General features: G+C 39.1%; 2 protein-coding genes and 1 long non-coding RNA gene across 11 annotated transcripts; 2 read left to right on the top strand and 1 right to left on the bottom strand.

The window, feature by feature from the left end:
- Positions 1-11422: 11422 nt before the first annotated feature.
- Positions 11423-21392, bottom strand: LOC113580491. Of its 6 annotated transcripts, none has more exons than XM_027015079.2 (7): positions 21302-21392; positions 20883-21077; positions 20404-20715; positions 16327-16809; positions 15966-16079; positions 15696-15786; positions 11423-15482 (listed from the first exon to the last, which is right to left on the bottom strand). In XM_027015079.2, the coding sequence occupies exons 4-7, from the start codon at positions 16790-16792 to the stop codon at positions 15290-15292; spliced, it is 864 nt and encodes a 287-aa protein (XP_026870880.2). In that variant the 5' UTR covers positions 16793-16809; positions 20404-20715; positions 20883-21077; positions 21302-21392; the 3' UTR covers positions 11423-15289. The 6 variants fall into 6 exon arrangements, with proteins under 6 accessions (XP_026870880.2, XP_026870878.2, XP_035386017.1 ...); XM_027015077.2 differs by having other exon boundaries at positions 21219-21310; XM_035530124.1 differs by having other exon boundaries at positions 20404-20718; positions 21219-21310.
- Positions 17768-19245, top strand: LOC113580492. Its single transcript, XR_003410968.2, has 3 exons — positions 17768-18062; positions 18707-18777; positions 19209-19245. It is a non-coding gene; the product is annotated as an uncharacterized LOC113580492 (long non-coding RNA).
- Positions 21392-25687, top strand: wdr54 (WD repeat domain 54). Of its 4 annotated transcripts, none has more exons than XM_027015073.2 (10): positions 21392-21441; positions 22507-22784; positions 22883-22945; positions 23037-23103; positions 23211-23267; positions 23389-23516; positions 23857-23957; positions 24127-24289; positions 24389-24463; positions 24667-25687. In XM_027015073.2, the coding sequence occupies exons 2-10, from the start codon at positions 22551-22553 to the stop codon at positions 24796-24798; spliced, it is 1020 nt and encodes a 339-aa protein (XP_026870874.1). In that variant the 5' UTR covers positions 21392-21441; positions 22507-22550; the 3' UTR covers positions 24799-25687. The 4 variants fall into 4 exon arrangements, with proteins under 4 accessions (XP_026870874.1, XP_026870872.1, XP_026870873.1 ...); XM_027015071.2 differs by lacking the exon at positions 21392-21441 and adding an exon at positions 21789-21865; XM_027015072.2 differs by lacking the exon at positions 21392-21441 and adding an exon at positions 21871-22446 and having other exon boundaries at positions 22549-22784.
- Positions 25688-26497: the final 810 nt, after the last annotated feature.

Here is a 26497-nt window from a genome sequence, read left to right on the forward strand (position 1 = left end):
GTTATGGATATTAAAGGCACAATGTGTAATACATTTACTGTACGAAGTCATAAAATGGCCAACATATATCATCAGAAAACATGCTATGTTGAAGTACGGGTTTCTCTGACGACACATACAGCCAGTATGTTCTCCTTTGCAATTTATGTTTGTGTTTGTTAAAATCTGTTTGTGTTCTGGACTGCGATCTTACCCACTGCCTATTTCTCGGGACCATTTAGACTGCCATGGAAACAAGAAAACGAGCTTTAACAGCAGAGATAATGTCAGATTCTACCAGACCTTAAAAGCCTCGGTATCCTACTAAATAGCTTCATGACTAGAGACAGTAAAATGCCAGTAAATATTGGCGATGTTTTGAGAAGCTGGAGACTTTAAGACAGATGCTGAGTTGGCTAAAAACAAATGTCCTGAACAAATAAGAAATGTGCTGGGGCAGCCAATATTTATGATTTGAACTGCGGTGCTCATTATAAACGCTTGATTTCAGTATTACACATTGTTTTTACTTTTATTAGATTTTCTTTTCTCAACACACTTACCAGCTCCTACTTCTTGGAGCCTTGATGTGTGAGGTTTTTTTTATCAGAATGTGTGCTGAATACATTTTCTGAATGTACTTTACTGTTTTTATGAAGCATTGGTTATGCCTACTGGAATCTTGGTTGTGCCTATGGGAATTTCTGTTGTGGAATTTTGTCATACATCTCCCAACAGTTGGATGCTATCTATGCCCTATGGTAGCAAAGCATTCCATACTGTTATACTCCCCACATCATGCTTAACAGGTGGGATCAGTTTTTGATGTTTTGTGGTAGGCAGTGCTTTCCATGCTGTGTCTCCTTGCTGTACATGCTTACACATAAAGTTAAACTAGTAGGTTAGATGTGGATTGAAGCTAAATTTCCCATGAAAGTAGCTCTCAACTAGGAGGGTTCAAGGTTTTTGGGTTAAAGCATATTTTCAACAAAGATAATGCAAAATAAAATGGTTTACTTCATCAATCAAAGGTTATGTTCAGAAATCACTCAAAGATTACATTCACATTACACAAGCTAGATTGTTTAATTCCAATTATTTACTCAAATCTTCTTGATGTTTCACATTGATAATGGACCTTTTTGACTGTAATGTGAAGGTATCTTTCCTCTGAAATGGTACACTGTCACAGTGTGCCTGGCACCCAGCCCAAGGGACATGCCCACTATCACACACACACACACGCACACACACACATGCACACACACACACACACACACGCACACACGCACACACACACACACACACACTGCACCTTCCCTGCTCCCAATGATCTAATTCTAATTACTGACCACTTGCACCTGTACCTTGTTTGACTCTTTTTTCCCCCTCTTATTTAAGCCCGTAGTGATGCTCATCCTGTGCTGTTCTTGCTCCTGCATTGGTGATGCCTCAGTTGTGTTTACTGCCAGCAAACCACTGTGTTTCCTATCTCTGCTGCATCCACACACCTTGGGTTTTACTGCCAGGACTTTTTGCTTTACATTTGTGGTACAATGTATGCGCTACTTCTATCTTGCATCAGTGGTTCATCTGGTCATCTAGTGCCCAGGCTAAGTCCCTGATGGACCTGTCCAAAAAGGTGATTTGCCTGAGGTGGACCCCAGCAATGATTGAGGCTATTGCTGCGCTCAATGCAACATTTACAAGCGCTCCAGTACTGCAACAGCTCAATTCCACCAAGTCCTTTGTCAGGAAGATAGATGCTGCAGAGGTGGGGTGCGTCATGCGGTGAATGCGTGCAGCAAAACTCCACACACACCACCTGGTGGTGGACTGCTAGCCCTACCTATGCTACATTAATTCCTGGTCTCACCTGGTTGTTGATTTTGTCACAGGCTTCCCAGCATCTGAGGGCCACATAGTTGTTGTCATCATCAACCACTTTTTGAAGATGGTCCAGTTAAATCCCATCCTGGAGCTTTCCACCACACTTGAGACAGCTGACTGCTGGGTTTACTAAATGTTAGATTCCTAACATCTAAAGTGCTCATGATAAATAAAATCCTAACAGATCATAGATTTAATGTACTTTGCCTAACAGAAACTTGGATCAAGCCAAATGAGTACATAGCCAAAGGAGTACAAGCCAAATGAGTACACCGCCCTCGTCTAACTGGCCGTGGAGGTGGCATTGCAATTATTTATACTGACACATTAGGCATAAAACAGAAAGCTGGTTATTATTTTGAGTCCTTTGAAATAATTTTTACTAGCATAAATGATGTAGCCATTGATAAGAAGCCCACCTAGCTTCTTCCACTAAGTGGCATCTACAGGCCACCAGGACCCTACTCAGAATTTATTAAGGAATTTGCGGATTTCTTTTCTAATCTATTCACTCTAGTCGAAAGAGCCATTATTGTTGGTGATTTCAATATTCACTTTGATAGTGTCCAAGACCCTTTGAGAACGGCCTTTAGTTCCATATCAGTTGGTTTCACCTAAGAGAACCCACACACTCTGGTGGACATACACTTGACTTAGTACTGACATACAGTGTAGACATAGAGAACGTAGTTATACTACCCTAATAGTATAATATACTACTACATACTAATATAATATACTACCCTATACATTCCTTAATTTCATTTTAACTACGTATGAGCCACAATGGCATCTGGCTCTGCCATTAAGTGCCTAAACAAGTTCCAGCTAGTTTAAAATGCAGCAGCCAGAGTTCTCACTACAGCTAGAAAATTTTATCACATCACTCCTATCTTAGCTACTTTACATTGGCTCCCAGTAAAATTTCATATTGATTATAAAATATTTCTAATAACCTACAAAGCACTGAATGGTCTTGCCCCACAGTACCTTAGAGAACTCTTAGTGCATTTCAATCCACCACGTCTGTTTAGATCAAAAGGGGCAGGCTCTTTACTAGTACCAAGAATAAGAAAATCTACCGCAGGGGGCAGAGGCTTTTCCTATAAAGCTCCCACACTATGGAACAACCTTCCTGTAAATATTCAAGATTCAGACACAATCTCAATATTTAAAGCTAGGCTGAAAACCTATCTGTACAGTCAGGCATTTTATTAACTACTTTCCATCTTAGGTAAAGGTGTAGATCTGGGGGTCCATGGGCATTGAGAGATGGAAAACTGGGATGTTATGATGCAGTCACTTCACCTCTCTTTTGTCACTCAAGTTTGTTGACTGAGCAGAGTGCCGATGTTCAAGAGTTCCCTCATGCCTATGCGTCCTTCTGGCTCTTTCCTTTTAGCTGTGCTGCCATAGCTAGATCTGCTGGAGTCCATCATTGCACATTATAGTTCCCTAATTTACACACCCTCGTATCTAGACATGCCAAATAATATCATCTCTTTCTGCCGAGGTACCTGGCTCCCATGATGTCATGGGATGTCACCTGATGTCATGATGTTACTGAGCCTCTACCCGTCTCAGCTGCCAGGGCAACTCCCACCACCCCTTGATGTCCCCTCCTGTGCCTCCAACCAATTACTTCTCCCTTGCTCTCAGTGGACGTTTTCTTGCGGGATGGGTCTCGGACACATACTCACCATTGGGACAAGATTAGGATCTCTAGAAAGTTGGACTAGATATTAATTGCTTATTTTTTCATTATTTATTTATTTTCCCTTAAAATTGTTATTATTGTGATGACCGTTGTAGGCCAAAGGAGGATGGGCTCCTCCTTTGAGTCTTGGTTTCTTCCTCATGCTCTAGGGAGTTTTTCCTTGCCACTGTCGTACAGTCACGGTGGGCCTCACACCCAGCCTGAGAGACATGCCCACTATGTAACTCATACACACAGCACCTGCCCCACTCCCAATCACCTGATTACTGACCACTGACACCTATACCTTGTTTGGCTCTTTTGTTCCTCCCTTTTATTTATGCCCACAGGAACACCCATCCAGTGATTACTTTACTTTACGCACATTACTTCTTGCTCTCGTGTTGCTGATGCCTTGTGTTTACTGCCAGCGAACCACTGTGCTTCCTTCCTATGCTGTGTCTACACGTCTCCAGCTTTACTGCATTACTTTGTTTTTGCATTGTTCCAGCTCATCACTGCTTTCTTCCTTTCTTTATATAAAATAACTCCAAGTATGCACTCTCGTCTTGCTCCCTCTCTGCTGCCATCACACACGCTCACACACACGCTATGGATGCGTTTTTGTATGTGCCACCAAAAACATTTGAGTAAACAAAAACATTTGTTGTTTTTTTGTGAGATATGGTATTACAACTGTCTAAATGGATGCACTAGTAGCTTATGTATTCATCATGTTTTTCCCTAGAGGAAGGCAAATACTTCATAGGTTGTACATGATGAAAAAGACGAAGAAAAAGCCAGATGGCTAGCTTTTGCTATTTTCACAGCTACTGTTATCGCTGCTGTTGCACTCCTCCATTATTGTTTTGCTGTGTTAAAGGTGCTGGATAATGACAACAGCACTAACCGCATGTGTACAGGAGAAATGACACACGCATTCCGATCTGATGGTTCACATACTGAGAACATGTAGTGTGGCCATGAATTAGATACAAATGTAATCTAGGACCACATACAAAAGTGACTCAAATCTGAATTGAAGAGATAGGTTTTGTGTGTCCACACAGCCCTGAAAAAAAATCAGATCTGTGTCACATTTAAGGCAAAAAATCATATTTGAATCATTTCAGCCTGATAATGCAAATGTGTCAATAGAAACCACAGAAAACAGAAAAATAGAAGTAATTCATTAAAAAATGATTCTATTGTATACAACATGTTGGTAAGTTAGTCTATTTTCACCTTCCTCATTGTGAACCATGCTTTCATGATGAACTCAATGAACTACGGCTTTCTATAGGAAATTATGTCAGCACATCTCTAGATTCTAAAAAAAAAATTTCCTCCCACTCCCTGTAGATTCGAAAAACCATGGGCTTGTTGATGTCCTCTTTCTCCTGATTCTAAAAATGCATTGCTTTACAACAAACAATTTCCTAAACACATTTGGGCTTTGGCCACAGACACATGTCTGTGCTGTATTTTGTTGAAGTGCATAATTGAAAGATACATTTATCAGATACTCTTGGCCAAAGAAACCAGCAAAGCAGGTCAAAAGTAACACCATTTTCAAATCTGTGCGCCAGAGTACCGGGCATGTATGCTCCTCATTTCATTACCGATTTTGTTTCTATAGAGCGTGACAAAAGCAAATATCTTCAAGACCGCAGCCTCAACGACTCTGCAAAGGAAGGAATTGAATATAGTGAGTCATGGAAGATATGCAACCAGATCAAGGACGGATGAAAGAGGACCTATGTTAAGGCAGGGACCCATTCAGCTCATGGATTTGGGTGGAGACATCCTAAGGCAGATTCTCTTATCAGAGTTGTTGGCCCTGGGGGAAAACAAATGCTTACTAAGACTGTTGTATCCCAATCTACAGGAAATGCCCAGAAGGCTTCAGATATAGACAAAAGATTTTCTGGTATTAAATGCTATTACTCTGGGTTATTATAGCTTACAAACATTGTTAATTATTACTGCATACATGGTTACATTCTGAAGGGCCTTGGGAAAAGGATAAATGCCACCCTCAATTTAATTTATCCTACAGTCACATACCACACTAGCACCAAGAATGGTAATACAATTCATGAGAACTGTTGCATAAACCCTTTAAAATGTGCATGAATGCCTCCTAAACATGCTCCCATGTTTATTCATTTCATAATAAAACATTTTGGTACCACTCTGAAATAGGATAACCATTATAAATTGTATAAATAACTTCTATTTAGCTTATTAATGGTTAACAATTAGGTCATAAACACCTTAAAAGTCATTAATAAGTCATCAGTGATACCACATTTATAATATATAAATAAAAAGGCAAACAGTGACGTGTGTCCAGACTGAGTCCATATTTAGCCATACTCTTAACCTTCTGAGCATTTCCTGTAGATTGGGATACAACAGTCTTAGTAAGCATTTGTTTTCCCTCAGGGCCAGCATCTCTAATAAGAGAATGTGCCCTAGGATGTCTCCACCCAAATCCATGAGCTGAATGGCTCATTGCCTTAACAGAGACCCTCCTTCCTCCGTCCTTGATCTGGTTGCATATCTCCATGACTCACTCTATTCAGTTTCTTAGTCTTCTCACCTGTCATATTGTTACTATGTTACTACCATTTTACCACCAGGAAAATGTCTCATTAGTCAGATATGATATTTTTCATTATATATTACTAAAATCCCATTCTACAGGTCAACAGGCCAGTTGCCCTTTTTATGTTATAGGTGCTTAATAATGATTTATGGTGTTTATTAAAGGTGTTTATTTTATTTAAAATGCTTTATAGAAGTAATACCAGTTTTTAAATAAAGATGTCACGTTCAGTCCCTTCCATGTTCCGTGTTTTCCCTGTAATTAGTTGCGTTCCATAGTTTCGTTTTGTCCTCACATGTTTGATTGCGTACACCTGTCCCTCGTTTCGAGTTCATGTATTTAAACCCTGTTGTATGCCTTGGTCGTGGCTGTTCATTGTTTGTTTGGAGGTTTGACTGTTTGTTTCATTTTGAATTAATGTTTGAATGTTTGATTGTTGTTTCTTTGTACTCCGTGTCTTCATGTTTCCTAGTCCTGAGTGTTCCCTTGCATTAGATATAGCCTGCTTCCCTAGTTTGCCTTCGTGTGTTTTTGTTTTGTAACGTATCCCAGTATTCTCCATGTCGGCTCTATGACCCTGGACTGCCTAAACGACCCTGATTTTGGATTTGCCCCTATGCGTCCACCTTCATACCGCTCAACGTTACAGAATGAACAGCCACATCCAAGGCACACAACAGGGTTTAAATACATGAACTCAAAACAAGGGACAGATGTACGCAATCAAACATGTGAGGACAAAACAAAACTATGGAACGGAACTACACATGACAGGCAAAACACGGAACATGGAAGGGACTGAACATGACAAAAGACATATTTAGAATGCAGTACAAATATGGAAAAATTATACATTGCTATATTTTTTATCTTTTTTTTAAATCAAGGAAATGACTGAAAAATTATGTGAACCCTTCTGTCCACTCACAACAAAGCAAATTAGCAAATACACTTCTGGTCTAGTGTGACATTTAGATAACCTTTAAAGAAAAACAAACCAGAACTGACTTTTTTTCTGACTACATTTCTTTGTTCATCGAGAGCGACTTACAAAAGTGATTTAGTCATTTAATAATAAAGTTTCATGTTTTCACAATCCAATCAAAACCTGAGGGGTGAACCTGTTTCATATTTAATGATATCTCACAATAACAAATTACTGTTTTACATTGTCTTTAACAGGACAAATACAGTTTAAACATGAGGAACTTGTCACATGAGGGGGGGTTAACTATTTGCAAGCCTAAATTATATGTGCCCTTTAAAAAGGTATCACCTTTACAATAAAAACAAAGTTGCAAAGCAGGTTTCTGAAAAACATTTAAAAAAAAAAAAAAAACCCTCTCTTTTCTCACGCACATCTCTGTCTGATACCATATAGAAAGCTGAGTCTTTGTTTGGACTTGCACACTTGAAGATACTTCTCCCTGAACACAGCCTACAAACCTGCCTTTACAGGCCCATTCCCATTCCGTCTCCATTACCTCTAGAAGCCTACATTTACCACAGCAGAGATTTTGACTCTGAAGGGGGATGAATTTCAACTTGCTACTGTGTAAAGTTAAACTGATGGTTAACTGCTATACAAATAATTGCAATTACTGATGGCTTTTTCCCCCACCACAATATATTGTAATAATATATCTCACATCCCTTATGATGAACAATATCTTGTGTTTTTTAATTCCATTCCATAGTTTCGTTTTCTCCGCCCCTCGTTTGATTTTCAACACCTGTCCCTGGTCTAGTTGGTGTCTTTAAACCCTGCCTTGTTGCTTTGGTTTTTGCTGTTCATTGTGTTCGCTTCTAGGTTCTTTGGTTGTGTTTGATGCGTTGTTTATTTGTATGAGTGCATGTATATACGTTTGTACTCCGTGTTTTTGTGTTTTTCCTAGCCTTTGTGTTTCTTATCCTCCGAGTATTTCCTAGCCTTAAGTTATAGCCTGCTCCCCCAGTTTGCCTTCGTGTGTTTTTGTTTGTTTGTAATGTATCGCCGTACTGTCCGTGTGGGCTCTATTACCCTGGACTGCTACAACGACTCTGTTTTTTTTTTTGTCCATAATAAACCACACTTCTCTCCGCACATGCAATAATTGCAAAATAAACTGCATTATCAAAATAAACAAAATCAAAATCAGAGTGCATGTTATTGTATGTTATTAAGTTGTTCTAGTATCCTCATTACCATTTTCTGCTTGGTACCCCATTGTGTACAGGCAACCTACAAAAAAGCACATATTTAGCTTTTAGTTCATTATACCAGCACTGCATGACAGCAACCTAATATTTTAAATAAGAAACCTGATAATGAACTAAAATGACTACATATTTAATTAAATAATTAACATTTTAATTAACATTTATAGACATGATAAAATACATTTTAAAAAATTAAAATCATAAAAAAAAAAAAATGGAATTAGACTGTATTGAGTCTGTGCCTTCTTGAAGTCCATCTTCTTTCTCCAGCTCAAGTGGCTCTCCTACTGTTCCAGAGCACGGGTTGAACTTGGCTGTATAAATTGAGGATTGCAGTTTTGGAAACGTATGTTTTTCCTGGCAAGCCATACTGCTTGTCAAAACTTCCGCCGCATTTTTTTGAATACTTGTCTTTCTACCATACTCAGCGGCATTTCTCTGACTATAAACTGTTTCACTGTTGGTTAACATAAGCCATTTAGTGCTGTCACATTAGATACTTGCCTAAGAGTCTCCGTAATAGTGAGCTGCTGAAAGAAAGAGTGGCTCAGGTTGCCTTTCCAAATTCGGCGAACTCAGAGGGGTGGTAGATCTGTGGAAGTTCTCTCACGTTTGTTGCATTTGCACTGCCACTGTTTTATTGCAAATCCAATAGATCATTTCCTCCAGGTTAGTAGCCTCTACTTTTTCATTTTGCTTGAAACCGAAAAGTAACCATGTTTTGGCGCTGTTGTGTCTGGTTTTGCAAGTATGTTCGAGTCCATGACTATTTTAGACTGCTCATTAAAATGATAGGGGAATGACTGGCAAAGAATGCAGCAAGGTTGCACTTCTGTTGGACTTATGATAGACAATCTGAGCTATACATTTGGAGTCTGGGGAACAGTGCATTCCTTTATGCATACTGAAATAAAGAAGCAGATGACTTTGTCTTCAGATGGTTGTCTCAACACACTTGCTGCGATTACAAGGACCACATTCACATTCTGCTTGATGAATTTGAAATCAAATGACTATGGAAAATAAATCACCCTCAGCTCAAAAATCACTGCAGTCATCTCAAATAATTAAGCTCTGGTGATTATGTAATAATCGCGACAGGCCTAGACACATGTACCAAAGAAATCACAAATATCAATGTAGATTCTATGCAGAATTAGTCAGTTTATTTATTAAAATATAATATAGACATACATTTATATTACAGTTGTGCTCATATGTTTACATACCCTGGCAGAATTTGTGATTTTTAAAATTATTTTTTCAGAGAATAATATTGATAATACAACAACTTTTGTTTATTCATGTTTAGTGGTTGGGTCAAGCCATTTATTATCAAACAATTGTTTTTGCCCTTTTTTAATTCATAATAACAATAGAAACTACCCAAATGACACTGATCAAAGTTTACATACCCTGGACGTTTTGGCATGATACCATACACACAAGTTGACACAGGTTTAAATGGCTACTAAAGGTAACCATCCTCACCTGTGATCTGTTTGCTTGTCAATCAGTGTGTGTGTATAGAGAGTAAGTAAGTTAATGGGCTCCTGACAGACCCCTGCATGAGACATCTGGAAAGCAAAATAATTATCAAAGGATCTGCGGGAGAAGATAGTTGAACTTTATAAAACAGGAAAAGGATATAAAAAGATATCCAAGCAATTCAGAATGCCAATCAGCAGTGTTGATACTCTAATCAAGAAGTGGAAAATGAGGGATTCTGTTGAATCCAAGCCAAGGTCAGCTACAACTGCCAGGAAAATTGTTCGAGATGCAAAGAAAAACCCACAAATAACGTCAGCTGACATACAGGACTCTGAAAAAAAGTGGTGTGGCTGTTTCAAGATGCACAATAAGGAGGCACTTGAAGAAAAATGGGCTGCATGGTCGAGTAGCCAGAAGAAAGCCCTTATTACACCAATACCACAAAGCAGCCTACTTACAATATGCCAAACAGCACAGAGACAAGCCTCAAGATTTCTGGAATAAAGTTATTTGGAGTGATGAGACCAAAATTGAACTTTTTGGCCACAACCATAAACACTACATTTGGAGAGGAGTCAACAAGGTCTATGATGAAAAGTACACAATCCCTACTGTAAAACACAGAGGTGGATTGCTGATGTTTTGGGGATGTGTGAGCTACACAGGCACAGGGAACTTGGATAAAATTGTTGGCAGGATGAAAGGTATTAAGCACTAGTGTATGTAAACTTTTGATCAGGCTCATTTGGGTAGTTTATGTTGTCATTATGATTTTAAAAAGATCAAAAAGAATTGGTTGATAATAAATGGCTTGACCCAACCACTAAACATGAATAAAAGAAAAGTTGTATTATCATTATGATTCTCTGAAAAATGATCAAAAAATCACAAATTCTACCAGGGTATGTAAACTTATGAGCACAACTGTACATCTTAAGTCAATGTTAACTTTTTTACATTAATCATTTTATGTTATTTATATTAGAGTAGCCTTATCACAACTTTCACAGATAAGCTAGTAATGACACAACCCCTTCTGCAGCAAAGCACATCTTATGTCTAAAGAGTAAAAACCAATTGTTTGCCTTGTTCACTTTAGGTCACTTTTATACTTCTATGTTTATTAAAGTTAATCTGTTCATTCGCAATTAATTCATATCAGGTTGTGACTAGTGTAGGTCAAAAGCCTCTGGGAGAGAAACTCCTTTTGTTAATTCTGACTTGTCTGTCTAGTTTACTACTATGCTTAGTTAAACTTGTTCATGCACAGAAAAGTCCTTAGTAAGGCATTCTGCATTTCTTCAGGTGACAAACGTCTTGTGTTGCAACCTGTTTAAATCCGTTTACACCGTTTGGCAATGTTACAAATCTACATAATCACTCTGTTTGTCTCTAAGCATCAAATAATGACAACTTCTTTGCAAATATGCCTCCAAACAGAATTATTTTAGGGTTTTTCAAATTTTACTAACTTTTTTTTTTTTTACTAACACAGAGTTCTTGCACTTTATATGTAATTAAATTCCTTTTCAATATACTATGCCTTTTCAATATACTATGCCAGAGTTTTTTTAATTGACACATTATATAAAAGGAAAACATTGTGGTATAATACACATTAGCAAGCTTGTGTTAGAGCATATAATATCTACACATTAGGAACATTTCTGCTAACTACAGGGTATGACAGAGGCTATTAAAAAAAACTAAAAACCTTTAGACATGGAGTACTTTAGTCATGGGAAACTTCAGTCATGGGAAAAAGAAAGTACACTCTCTTTCACTTCTGTTTTTGTCTATCAGGACCTAAATAAGAATTGTGTGGTCCTAACAAATGTCTATAAACAAACTAATAAGCCCAGGTTACAGTAACAACAAAAAAAACTAACAAAAAAACAAGCAGATTTTAATGTGTAGTCATTTTTTAAAAAGTAAACCAACATTCAGAAACCAGGACTAAAGAGAAGTTTAACTTTTTTAAATTCTGATTTGCCTGTCTTGTTTACTACATAATGTTCCATCAAACTTGTTCATGCACCCCAAAAATGTCCTGAGTAAGGCATTCTGCATTTCTTTAGATGACAAACGTCTTGTGTTGCAACCTGTTTACACTGTTTGGCAATGTTCCAAATCGAAATAATCACAGTCTGAATGTATTTGACTTTGAGCCTCAAATAATGGTAACTTCTCTGCAAGCATGACTCCAAACAGAAAGTCTGTGTTTTTGTCTATCAGGGCATAAATAATACTTGTATGGGCCTTGCAAACATCTATAAAACAAGCAACCTCACATTACAACAAAAGACCCAACAGATTTAGTGTAGTTATTTTTCCAAAAGTAAACTAAAGGAGAAAAATATGTACCCCCTTCCTACTTCAACAATCATTAAGAGACAAATTAGCTGCCAGGTATTAATCAAATGCACAAAATTAGTTAATCACCAAGAAGTGTGACTGCCTGAATAAAAGCAGAACTTTTGGCAGACTGGTGATCTGGAGCAGTCAAGTGTGTGTCTACATCATGCCAAGAAGCAAAGACATCAGCCATGACCTCAGAGAAGCAACTGTTCCTACTTATCATCTGTTATAAGGCCATATCCAAACAATTTAAAATTCGCCATTCTACAATGAGAAGAAATGTTTACAAACGGAGAGCCTTCAAGACAGTTGCTAATATTCCAAGCAAATTCGGTTCAAGACCTTATGTACTAATGCTCATACATCTAAAGAAAAACCCAAGCGCTACGTCACATGACCTACAGGTCTCTGTAAGCAAATTAAATGTTAATGTTCATGACAGTAGAATGAGAAAAAGACTGAAAGTATGGCTTTCATGAAAAAGTATGGCTTTTTTTCAAGGCTGCTATGAAGAAACCCCTTCTCTCCAAACAGAATATGGCAGGATGACTATGTTTGATAACTACATCTGAACAAACCACAGAAGTTCTGCAACTATATCTTGTGGACTGATGAGAGCAAGGTGGAGGAGAGGTTTGGCCATCAAGCACAGTGCCATGTTTGGCGAAAACCAAACACAGTGTATCATCACAAACACATCATATCAAATGTCAAGCATGCTGGTGGCGGGATGATTTGGGTGTGTTTCTGGTCATAGCCCCTGAGAAACTTGCAGTCAGTGAGAAACGAAGAATTCCAATATATAGCATAATATTCTCAAGGGAAATGAGGTCATCTGTCCAGCAGCATTAGCTAGGCTGAAACTGGGTCATGGAACAGGACAATGATCCCAAGCACATCAGTAAACTGACATCTGAATGGCTAAAGAAGAAAAAAAAGAAAAAAAAAAAAACAGTGTTGGAATGGCCAAGTCAGAGTCCTGTGATGTTACTGTGGGATCTTAAGAGGGATATGCATAAACAAATGGGCTATCAAGGAACTGAAGCAATGCTGTAAAGAAGAATAGATCAAAATTATAAGACTAAAATTCATAAACAAACATTTATTTCAAGTTATTGTTGCTAAAGTTGCTAAGTTATTGTTGGTTCTACATGTTACTGAATTATAGGGTGTTCTTACTTTTATCCATCCTGTTTTCTGAATGTTGGTTTACTTTGGGGAAAAATGACTACATAATGAAATATGTTGTTTTTGTTGTCACCTGAGGTTGATTGTTTATAGACGTTGGCGAGGACTGCACAATTGTTAATTAGGCTTCTTCCCCCATTAGTGTATACTGAAGTATGACTCCAAATGATAATTAAAATAAAATATGATGAAAAAAAGAACAAAAGGGCCTAAATGTATCTGGACAGTTTACCAGCTCAGTACCTCTGGAAGACTGCCAAAAAATGTTGCTTAATGTCTGTATATTTGATTTTAAGTCATCTGTGGCAGACAGCCAAAAAACAATTTTTATCTGCTTATAGTGCCTGCCAGATGAGGATCACTATCACAGCACTAAAATATAAGTTAGTATAGTATGTTAATATGTAAATAAATACGTAAAGATTTTAAACAAAATTAGTTTGTAGGCATAAATTGCTTAACTAGCTAGCAAGCTAATGATTCATCCTGGTCGTTGTAAAATTACTAAAATCTGTTTATTACAAGGAAAGCATAGCAAGACAAACTGTCAGACATGGATCTCTTCTTTAATTTTCAAAGAAAAGTGAGGTTTTGCATGGCCACTGTCATCACTGAAAAGTGATTAACAAACCACATTTTATTTTCTTAAATGGGCAATTCACGCTTAAATGTGAACTGATTCATATAAACTATAATCTGGTTAAGAATGACTCTGAAGGCAGAGGCTTAAAGACTTAGGCTTAGAGACTTCCTTATTCTCAGGATCAAGCATGCCAAAAAATAAATTAATTATATAATTTATATAATGATTTAATTATAGAATTATTATAGAATAATAATTAAACAGTTTCCTTTTCACATCAGACACTTCAGGAGTGATTCATTCAGATGATTCATTCAAGTGATCATTCATTACATTTTTCCCTCATTAAAAAAGATTGGTGAAAACGACCTAAATCAATTTATAGTACATATTAAATAAACCACTACTATTGTAGGATATTTAGGGAGTTTTTATGCCTTTTTTGACTCTTTGGCATCTTTGACTCACTGTAGTGTTTAGATACTATATGAATCAGTGTGAGAACCATGCTCAGTGTTTTGATCATTTTTCTATGAACTTATGACACATACTTCTGAAATTCAAATTATTGCTAATAGTTGCATCCCAATTTCCCTATCTGAAAATTTTGAATGTTACTGTCAAGATAATTTCATTATTTGTTTAGGCTACACACTTGTTAATAGCTGGCTCTTAATAGTCTCCATTGTGCATTTGCTCCAATCATAAACTGTTAATGTTGAGCTTTAAAAACAAAGGGAAAAACATTTTAAATAGTTCTAGGAGGATTCTGAATTAGGAATCTTGGCTTTGTCTATATAGCTTTGACACCACATTTCTCATACTTTATTCTTCCTTATTCACATCCTTAATGTCAGGTCTTTAAAAGGGCTTGTGGATTCTTTACATTTCTTTAAAGTTCTTTTCCAGCCTTCCCAGATCTGTGAAAGAAGCATATAAAATATATCTAGGGCTGTTATACTGTAGTTACCCCCCCTCCACACACACACACAGTTTCCACACCAAACACCCTATGTTGTTCATAAAATGTCAATAACAGGTGTGGTGAGAAAATCAAATCATGGTTTCAGCCATGATGGTTCCACATGTTTTCTGTTGTCAGTGCTGGTGCCCTGAACCACCTACTCAAGCATTACAGCTGACCTATCTAAGAGTAAAGGGGAAGGAAACATGAAAAGGGCAGAGTTTAGAGGAACAGAGATAAACAAGTGAAAGAGGTTTCAGATAGCTGAGCCAGGCATGCCACATACCATTAGACACTATTTCTATTGCAGGAAAGGTAAGAGTTGCCCTGTTATGAGGTGAAGTAGGTGTCAAATAGCGGCGTGACTGTGCCGTCCTTCCACTCAACGAGGATCTCTCCACGTTGGATGGAGGGAGACACGGGGGGTCTCAAGGCGTGTTTGGTGAGAGGAGCTCTCTCTGGCGACCCAGGCTGACTGGTCTGTTCACTCGAAGACTTGAGAACAACAACTGTCTTCTTCGTCCTGGAGGGAAAGACAAAATTCAAAGGGTTGTGACATGCAATTTTAAAAAGATGTAAAATTAAGTATTATGTTACCTGGACTTAAGAAACAGCTTGATGCTAAAGAAAATCAGCAAAAGTAAAAATTACTTTCAAACTGAAACAAATTTTGATAGCATATATTTTTAGGCTTTACTTGCAAAATAAGGATACTACATAAAGGGAGGATATTCACCTGTTTTGATAGATGTTAAAGATAAGGATGACTACTCCTAAGAGCAGGACAAAGCAGGTCAGGACCAGCATAGTCAATTTCCATGCAGTCCCTGTTAGAAACCACACATTCTTCACTTCATGCTCAGTTGTTCAACCACTTGTTGCTTTGTTGTTACTTGTTTTACTGTACTAAGTGGTTTAACCAAGGATCCTTTACAGGTTTAATGTCCTCTACTGCCCCTTTGTGAGCATCAATAGAAATGCAGGTACACCCACTTTGCAAACCTACCATATTCCATGTTAAGGAGATTCAGAGCGGGTTCTGCCGACTCCATGTTAATATTCAGCTGCGAAACGTGTGCTGGCTCGGGAGGCTTGGTAGCCAAGCCATGATTCACTGGAGCTGAACAAGATTTAGCAAGAAAGCAGAATAATTTCATGAAACAAACACCAAATGATCAAACAACACAGAAAAGAAAAAAAGTCAAAATATGGATAACATTAGGTTAATGACTACTGTAATTTTACTGTCCCATGCTCAGTAAAGTCTCTAATGAATGGATGAAAACTATTATTGGCCTATGGATGGGATGAAATCTGAATCACAGCTCTTGTGAAAAGGAGGTCTGTGGTTCCAAGACAGATCTTACAATGCCACAGGCGAATGTTAGTGATGATTCGAGGTCCTGTGTTCTCAGGTTCGCTCTGAGTTTTGGGCGGCACGCTGTCTGTCTTCTCCTCACACACTGTTTTCTTATTCAGTGTTTTCCACTTGCTGCTTTTCACCCGCTCCATGGACAGAAAAATCTTGGAAGAGTCTTGACGTGCGCTGAGATGTAAGTCCTTGCTATCAAGGATGAGGTGGCCCTTTTTTGAGCAGACCCAGGCCTGACCCTCCTCTTCAGGTCTGCAGACCTGCAGCTCCACGCTCTCGGGCTGTTGGACGTTGACCGCGGTCAAACATTTGCCTGTCTGCGGGTTTCTGAGGGAGCGGGTCTCGGAGTTCCAGTGCCACTCCTGAAGGCCCGAGCCTGTTTCGCACTCCTCTAGAGTCAGTCCACTGTGGGCTTGGCTCTCGTGCACTTGCACGCACTTACCCACATACTCGTTCCTCATACTCAGCCCTGTTACTTCTAATGAAAAACAAAAAACAAAACAGTAGAGCCTTGGAATTAAGTACATCAATTTTTTTTAAATAATCGGAAAAGCCTTAACTGAATTTACCCTTGTTGGCTAACTAGCTATCTTTTTAAAAGATTTGATATAAAATACTAGATGAATGCTGTGCCTAAAAACGACTTTAAAGAAGGCAAGTCCCTACTGGGCCCTACTGTTAAACTAGCTTTTTCTTCCTTACCATGAAATCGTCAAACGGATAATTTAACATGATGTTGGTTATGCTATGAATAGATAAGTCAGCTAATATATTTTCGAGGGGCAAAAAGGTTTGTTAATACGTTCTTAATAGTAAAGCACACATCATCCTTACATCCTTTAAAACCTGTTACCCTAATCTGGTGTGATGGAAACCTGCCTAGCTTGCTAGTTAACCCGCTAACCTACGTTTGCAGGTCAGTGTTCACCTCAGGATCTAATAGACATCCCATCCAAAATACTCTTTATCTATTTATTTAGCTCATTGAGTATACTTCTATCAGTACTTTGTATATGGATAACTAACGTTAGATAAGATGTAATTTTTACCTTGAATAAAAATGACGGTGAGCGTGAGAGACCAGAATCTCATGCACTCTCCCTCCATGACAGCGGCGGGGACAGCTCGTCTCCCGTGGCAACGAATGAAGCTACTAGATAGCTATCTAAAGAGGCGTAAACATGCCTCCAAATCCAGTGTTGTGGTTTAGCCGAGGCGTACAATAACAAGGCCAATTTCAATACCTTATTGCGGAACCCCTACCATTTTGGTATCTTTGATACATTGCTACTATAACTTATTAAAGTAAGATTTTCTTCCATGTTTAAACATACGTTAGACTACTGAATAATAACTTCCACTCTAAAGAAGATGTCCGATTTATGCCTTCTGGCAGGCAAAAATGCAGGACGAGTAGTTAAGTAAGGTAGCTTGAATACTAATGAACAAGACATAATAGGAGGCAATAAAGTACTTTTCAGTGAGTAGGTGGGTTTGAAAGGGATCACCCGAAAAGGCACAAGTATTTAGCCAGCTACTTAAATGAATGAATGAATGAATGAATGAATAATAGCATGTTGATGTAGGAGGTATTCCTGAAAGCCTCTTAAAAAGTAGTTAACTAACCTAGATCTGTTTGACCAGATTACTTGCACTATTGCATTGGTTCATCCATACCAAACAGCTGCCTTCTTCTTGCCTGGACTGTGTTTAGTAGTTCTGTCTCTAAAGGTACTTATGATTCATCATCTCACACACACACACGCAAAATATACTTAAGACTGTGGAATCACTTTAAATTCATGTGCATGTGAGTACCTCAACACGTGAGTGTTTATACCATAGTTCAAACAGCTGATTATTTTGGCAAGCCACTGCTGGGCTGTAAGGTTACTTAAATGCCTACTGTGTACTAAGACCTTTAAAAAGGCTCAAGTGCTGAAGACACAAAATTGTTTACACTCTTTATAGTTGAAAGTTTTGCAGTAAGACTTGTCAAAGCGCTTAAATGTATGCTGTCCTAATATATTAAGATGTATTTGGATAGAAAGGGCTGTGGTTCCTGTTGGATAAAGTTATGTGTGCTGGGTGAAGTTGGGGTTCTGCTGAATGAAACAGCTTGTGCTGAGTGACACTGGAGTCATGCTGGATGAAACTGTGCTTGTGCTGACTGAAGTTGGGGACCTGATGGATGACTGTGGTTGTGCTGAGTGAAACTGGAGTTGTGCTGTGTAATGACGGGGTCTTGTTCTATAAACCTCTGTTTGTGCTGACTGAAGCTATAATACAGGGAAATGAGCTAGTGAACCTGATGAATACATGATGAATGCTTCTATAGTTAACTTGTAGGTGTCTTGTAACTGTGTGTGTTTCAGGAGTAAAAGAGGGACTGCTTTCCTATAGAAATCTAAGTATAGGGGAGGTCTATTGTACACAATAAGCCAGTGTAAGTAAAACATACAGACATACAGACTTCATGGACATAATATTTCTGAACAATACCTGATCAACAACCCTATACTGCATATCCTATGCTGGAATCTACTTTTAAAAATAAATTTCAGCACTGATGGGTTTGACATTTAACAATGAGCATGGAAAATTCTTAGCATCTTCACATTACCACACATAAAAACTCTCATTCTCATGGCTGAATGTGATGAGTAAAAAGCTCAAAAGCATAAATAAACCAGATAAATAAATATATAAAATATAAAATATTAAATATAGAAGTTCAACTCTGCAACTGTAAAACCACTTTATGTTCAGTATTCTCCATCACCTGTGTGGGTGTAAAGGAAAATGTTTATATGTATTCCAATAGTGCATTCAGATCTTAATATGTATTCTTATATGTTGCATTCTTACATGAGGAAGCTGGTCCCAAGTGATGAAGTGCTTAGTCAATACCACAGACAGCAGAAACCCAAGGAGGATGGGAATGAGGAGGAGCAGGAACCATCACTGGAGGATAAACCCCTGCATGGTATGTACCACCAGCAAATAGTTAAAGTGGCTGAAATAATGGAGAAATTCTACCAATGACTGGAAAAGGTTGGGTTGAAAGACATCATGGCAGCACTGGAACAAACTCTGAATACACTTCATGAAACTCATGAATACAAGATCAATAGAGGCTTGAATCTAAAACACAACACAGGACACCAGATTCAGGCTGTGCAAAGATGCCCGAGACAATCCAGCACATAACAGCAGGATGCAAGATGCTAGCAGGCAGAGCCTACATGGAATGACATAACCAAGTAGCTGGCATACAATACAGAAATATCTGTGCCGAATACAGGCTGTAAGTTCCAAGGTGAAAGTGGGATACACCCACACAGGTGGTGGAGAATAACCAAGGTAAGATCCTCTGGGACTTCCAGATACAGACTGACAAAATGATAATGGCTGACCAGGCATGGTAGTAATGAACAAATAGCAAAAGAGGTCTATAGTGATTGATAATAGCAATCCCAACGCACAGTTGAGAGCAGAGAAATGTTGAATAAAACAACACTGGTATAGATAATATTTATTCATTTAGAAAAGCATTATATTTAATTGTTAAATGTTACCAGTTTTTAATTTCACTCATTGAGTACCTAAGCAATTGAGCATAAACAGAAAGTTTTACAAAGATTTTTTAATTTCATTTTTTTCCCAAAAAAATAGGAGCAAGTCTAAACAATATAAAACTAATAAACATTGCAAATGCTATTTTTTTGAACTAGCAAAATATTATCATTTTAAAGCTAAATCATTTTTACACTTTTACACATCTTTCCCCTATATATTATGCTTTGGTTTCATCTTTTATTCACATCCTATCCTCTATGTCTGTTAAAATTAGAGTACTTGCTGACAATCAAGTGTTGGTGCAAGCAAGCGGGACTTCACATCTGAACTATGTACCAGTTTTGGTAGCATCTTTCTGTAGTAATTTAAAGACCCCTCAGATCCAGTCAGCATCTCCATTTCTCTCAGTAGAACATCTTCACTAAGGTATGCAGCTCAGGGCCCTCTAAAAGACAACCAGTTAACGGTCTCCAATAGAAATGGGGGTACAGACCTTGTGGATTGTGGGGAGAAACATCAGGTCATGCTCTAGTAGAAAGGCAGCCTTCTCTTGTTCTTCAGGTAGGATGTCCTGACATCACAATGTCTTGTTGAAGATTGGCAAAGCTATCTCTGGTGGATAAAGTTTTCTTTCCAGTTCCAACTTTGAATGAGACAGAATTAATTTTAGATTCCTGCCACTTCACTTTCAGTCTCCTCTTGGTTTTTCTCAAAGGAGATTGTTTTGTTTATTGATGGGTATCCCTGCTTTTCATGTGGATCTTTAATCTTCTAGTGGATCTTCTCCTTTACCAATCATATGACCCTGCTCAGATAATAACAGATTTATTTACATTACTACAAAGGCACAGTTGGTACATGCAAGGTAGATGAGTCAAAGCAAGATAATGCAACAATGATACTCATCAGTTCCACTGCTTGGTCTCTGTTAAACTCAGCAGGGTCATATGAATATATGAATAACATGAATACCTGCAGGAAATTTGGGATTCTGATAACGGGCATACAGCCCTGAGCCCAAGAATCTGTAATCATGGGTGGGGGTTCTGCATTCTCCTTAAAGAGTGAGATTGTGTTTGCTCCATCTCCTGTATCATGTGTTGGGTACTGCAACTCTATCACCTGGACCATGGCATTCTTTGCCCAAGCCACAGAGAACGGCAGTAGCTGTGCAAAAGAGAATTTTACATAAATATACTATAAGATCTATATACTATAAGATCTATAAGCAAGGCATCCATGTGAATTTATTTGCAGTCAGTACAGATGGCTAGTACTTTATAACTTAATGAAACTGGGATATTTTACCTGTTTCTTAAGGTACACCTCATAACATTTCACCATTAGATGATTCATAAATTCATCCAAGATATCTGCCACAAATCCTTCACCTTCTGCTTGAGATAGCATGGACATCCATTCAGACTCAGAGAGACGCCCGGGCACGATGTCCACGACGTCCAGATTTTGAGTGGCAGACGGGGACTGTGCCGATGTGGAGCGCCCCTTTTCACCTCGATTCTTGGGTGTGGTACGTGACATAATTCCTTGGAAGGATTTATGCAAAACAGCCTATTCTCAGAATAAAGTATAACATTAACGGGGACTACCCAGTTTATTAGTCCTGGATCCTTAATTGTATCTGAACGCCATCTTTTAAGCAATTCAATTCAAGGTGCTACAATTCATATACTGGGTTAGGAGAAGTATCATCTAGCTAAAATCTGGAATGCGTTTTCGTGAAGGTGATGTCGTGAAACTAGCTACGTTCCTCAAAAGTAAAAACCGAGCAAAGTAACATATTCACTGGCCTACCGCACCTACGCGTTAGTAGCTAGGAAACGCAAGAGTTTGTGGCGCTTACCACTACCAGAGACTGCAGACACGCCTACTTCGGGGGAAACGCGTTTTGCACGCGGATTGGCCGTCACTATGACTGCCTGGCACGCTAAATGGTAAGAGCTCGCTCAGTCTGTTAATAAGTCAGCTAGCTAGCTTTAGCTTTATGGTCCTACTAATCAGATGCCAATAATTGTTAACTGTAAATATGACAGTGATCGCAGTAACTCGCTCACTACCTAGCTAGCATTCATTTCTCCGGTTAACGGGAAGAAGGGCTTCGCAGGAAACTTGCCAATAAACCTAGCTAGCAATCATTGATGCTAGAACGAAATGCTGGGTTACGTTACATCTTAACTTCTAAGTCTCCATTGTTTTAAAGCATTGGCTTTGATTTCCATTATTCACCGTTAGCCAATGCCCTTAGCTAGCTAACTACGATGGGCAATTCAGAAATTACCAGACTACCAGATATTTTCTTTGTCTTGTTAGCTATCTTAGATAATTATTTTAACGTTACTAACTACAGCAATACTACTTAAAAGGTTTCACATAGTGACAAACTGGCATGTGATTTAATAGAGCTGTTAGAGAGTTTTACATGTAATTTTATGTTGCTTAAAAGCAAACGTTGATTAAGCCCATGAATCTGCTGCCGTAACATCGTCGAGACTATCACTAGACTTACTGCCTGCAGGTAAGATACAATTATATAAGATTAGGAAATATTAATTGTTATTATATACTGCTGTGCCAGAAATAACTTTTTGCGGAGGAGTGATTTCATTCATTCGCTCAGAAATGGCAAAAATGTATCACAAAGAGAAGAGCATTCAGATCAAGAGCAGCGCATCTGCGCTGTTCAACAACCTCAGCGTTCTGCGCATAGCCCCACGCTGTCTCACCTATTTCACCGTGGTGCATGCCAACGTTGTCAACATGGTCAGCGCCTCTTGGGATGGGCTAAATTACTCACATCGCCAGCTGCAGTCCAAAGAGGGCAACGTGGCCGCTAGCTCTTCACTTATCATGCAGGTAATACTTGCCCTTGGCTTAGACTATGCTGCCTTTTCTCTGCACAGTCTATCTGTATAGGTCAATATGTGCCAAAATCGATGTCGTTCTATTTGCAGGCAGCATGGTGTGTCCTACCATCTAGGGATCTCCTTGTCCTTACCTCTCAGAAGGGGATTCAGGTGTGTCACGTTCTTTCACATATGCAATATCACAGAGTATGACATCAATATTGAGTGTGATACCATGCCATTGTTTGTATTTGCATACTAGATGTATGAGTCTGATGGGTCTATTATGGTGTACTGGCATGCATTGGATACCCCAGAGACTCCCACAGGTAAAGTCATACACAGTGGTGTGTGTGTGTGTGTGTGTGTGTGTGTGTGTGTGTGTGTGTGTGTGTGTGTGTGTGTGTGCGTTACTTATTCCCTTTCTTTACATCAGCCCAAGCAATGTTTGCACGCGGAATTGCTGCGGTAGGAGACGCATACATCTGTGTGGGTAAGTGACTCGAGTGACACCACTGATGCCTAATTGTATATATTTAATCATATATCTGTACTGATCTGTTTGTATGCACAATTAATGGATGTTGTATGAGAGTCTTCTTTGCCACTGCTAGGGGTCTCCTTTGGTTCAGTGTTGGTGTTTGACATTCCCAGCAAAGGAAGCAATATCACACTGTCTGAAGTCCTCGAGGAGCACACGGAGGCTGTCACTGACATGGCTGCTGAGTGCTCTGGCAGTATGGTAAAGTACCCAGCCCACCCCATCTTTGCTTTCTTGATTTCTTGAGTGTAACAGTTACCTGATGCCAAGTGTAGTATCAAGTGTAGAAGAGTGGTAGCTCAGTGGTTAAGCTACTTGACTTGTGTATGGAAAGTTGCCAGTTCAAGCCCCACCACCATGTTGCCACGGTTGGACTCCTTAACCCCCAAATACTCAAGTTGTATTCAGTTGTAAGTTGCTTTGGATAAAGGTATCAGTTAAATGCTGCAAAAGTAGCATTATTCCATAAGTCCAAACTACCTGAATGTAATAAATTAGCCATGTACCAAACTGTAATCATTTGTGTCTCTTGCTTTTCCAGGAGTACATAGCTGATCTTGTGACTTCCGATGACTCTGGCCTTCTTTGTGTGTGGAAGTCTGGAGGGGATTTCCAGCTTCTCAACAAGATCCCCGGATTTGAGTAAGTGGGGAGGCAGGGGCAGGGGAGAGAAACTTGGAGCAAACAGAAGGAAGCAAATAGAAGTCAGGAGATGCTGTTCTGCAGCTTGGAACTTTCGGAATCTTTGTTGCTGGGAAGAAGTGGCAGTAGCGGAAATGTCGCTCATGTGTGCCACGTACTCTCCTCCAAGCACGAGCTGCTCTTCTGTGAAGCTGTGGAAAGGCATAGCGATTGCTGGCTACAGCACGGGGCAGATCCGCCTGTATGAGGCCATTACCGGAATCCTGCATGCCGAGGTCAATGCCCATGCTCGCTGGATCTACTCCCTGGATATCGCTCCCTTCGCTGGGCTGGTAAAACAAATGACTTCTTCCACTTGTGCAACACTTGTGCTGCTGGTTTGTGGTGAGTGATGGTGCATGTTTCTTTTGACCTCTCTTTCATCTCCAAAGCTGCTGTCTGCAGCTGAGGACTCCCTGGTCCGAGTGTGGCATTTAAGCCTGGTCCCAGAAACCAACAGTGTGGAGGTAAGAGATGGCACAGACTGGGATTTTGGCCCAAGTTCACTTGAAACTGTCAGCACAAGTTCATGTTCAATTCCAAATTGACCTGCCTAGTGTTGTTGTGCATTGTTTTTCAGTTTTTCCACATACCCAAACAAGTAATACACATGGTGTTTTCCAGAGCAGCACACCCATAGCTGTTGTCTTTGCCTCTCTCCCCCATCCAGATCGAGCATCTTTACAATGAGTGTGTGACGGACACACAGATCTGTGGTGCCAAGTTCTGCGACGGTGATGGCTGTGCGTTCGCCGTCACCGGATACGACCTGAGCGAGATCATTCGCTACACACAGGTTTAGACGTGGCCCATATCTGCCGTCTGTCCCCCCCATCAACCCACCACTCCCCCCCCCCCACTTGGAAAGCTCCTGTGAGGCACATCCCCTCGACCACATTCCATGGTGCTAAAGCTGATTGTCCACGTGTGATTTGGCTTGTGCCACATGCCTTCACTGTTGTCATTTAGTCATACCTGGACATTTTTTGAATGAGACCTCAGTTTATGGATGAGCGAAACATACTAGTAATGTTTATTGACAAACACTGATCGGTTTCCTCATACAGGGGCTATAGGTAGAAATATAGGGTGAAATGTAAAAGAACAGTATAGAGAAATATATGTAAAAAGAGCCATAACGGTGATTCTAATGTGCTCTAACGGGTGCTCTAATGCACATTTTAAATACCAGATACTGGATGTGAATGAATTTGGTATGCAGGTGTATATATATATAGACCAGAAGATGTAGTAATACAATGTACATTATATGTCTTATATTGTATAACAAGGGTGGACTTTGTCAACATATGAATGCATTTATTTAATGCTGATTAACTATTGTGTTGAGGTGTTAGATGTTTTTGAAGCCTCACATCAGAAGAAAAATATCTGTAGTATGTAGTATGAAATTTTTTTCAAAATCACAGGTTATATATGGAAGAATTGTAGTCAATAAACGTTCAAGCATTTTGTCAGTAATTGTTGTGTTTTAAAGTTTCCACCAGTAGATGGTGCTAGTAAAATGAGATGGATAGGAAATCATTACGCTTTAACAATGTCAGTGAAGTGTTACTTTTCTAACATTCACTGATGATGATTTATCATGGTTTTACATTCGTCTTATAAACCATTGACTGTTATGGTAATTTTGTGGCAGTTTGTAATTAAAATATCGGATCTTCCTGTCAGCAGACTGTGTTATTGAAGAAATACAGTGACTACAACGGAACTATTCAAATAGCTGTAATTCCCAAGCATAACCACCAAGGAGTTAGGTTTGGGAACAGTAAACCAAATTTTATGTTGGCGGCTTTGTCTACCAGCAGAGAACACTTAACATCTGCCTGCATGGCACATAATTGACACCTGTGAGTTTCGAGTTAGCAACGAGCACATGACTGGAACGACCAGTTTAAGTGTGCGATTAGTTTAAGTATTTGCCGTGCTATAATTAATCGTCGATCATATGACGTGCAAATTCCCACCGAACGTTTTAGCCACTGAGCCGTGCTTTTGCCCATAAAGCACTTCTTGTATTCCCACTTTACTACGATCAGTCTTCATCGTGTCACTTTCCTGCATGAGTCTCGTGAGGCTTTCAACCACATCTTTTTCTCTAACCTTAAAATAACCCGCTCCTCTTTATGTATGTTAACAATGTGGGGATTTTTGTCGGTCTGAAATTCTGCTCTTTTTATGCCACAAATATTTGTCCGCGAGCCGAGCTTTCTTTCTTTTCTTTTTTTTTATTAAAAAAACAAACAAACAAAAAAACCCAAAACAAAACAAAAAAAAAAACAAGCAAACCTTTGTCCGATGCATTTTGATATTGCGTGTATGAGTATTTGAGAGAGGGACTGGACGTCAGGGTGTGCTCTGGGGAGACTTATGATGGTTTTAGCCTATTTACGGAAAGCCAGTTGATGTAGACCGCCCGTGCCTACTGCGATGTTTTGATGTCCATCTTCAGATGTAACTCCATCAGTGTGCGTCAGTGT

This window comes from Electrophorus electricus, chromosome 9, assembly GCF_013358815.1.
Source record: "Electrophorus electricus isolate fEleEle1 chromosome 9, fEleEle1.pri, whole genome shotgun sequence".
Classification (NCBI taxonomy): domain Eukaryota; kingdom Metazoa; phylum Chordata; class Actinopteri; order Gymnotiformes; family Gymnotidae; genus Electrophorus; species Electrophorus electricus.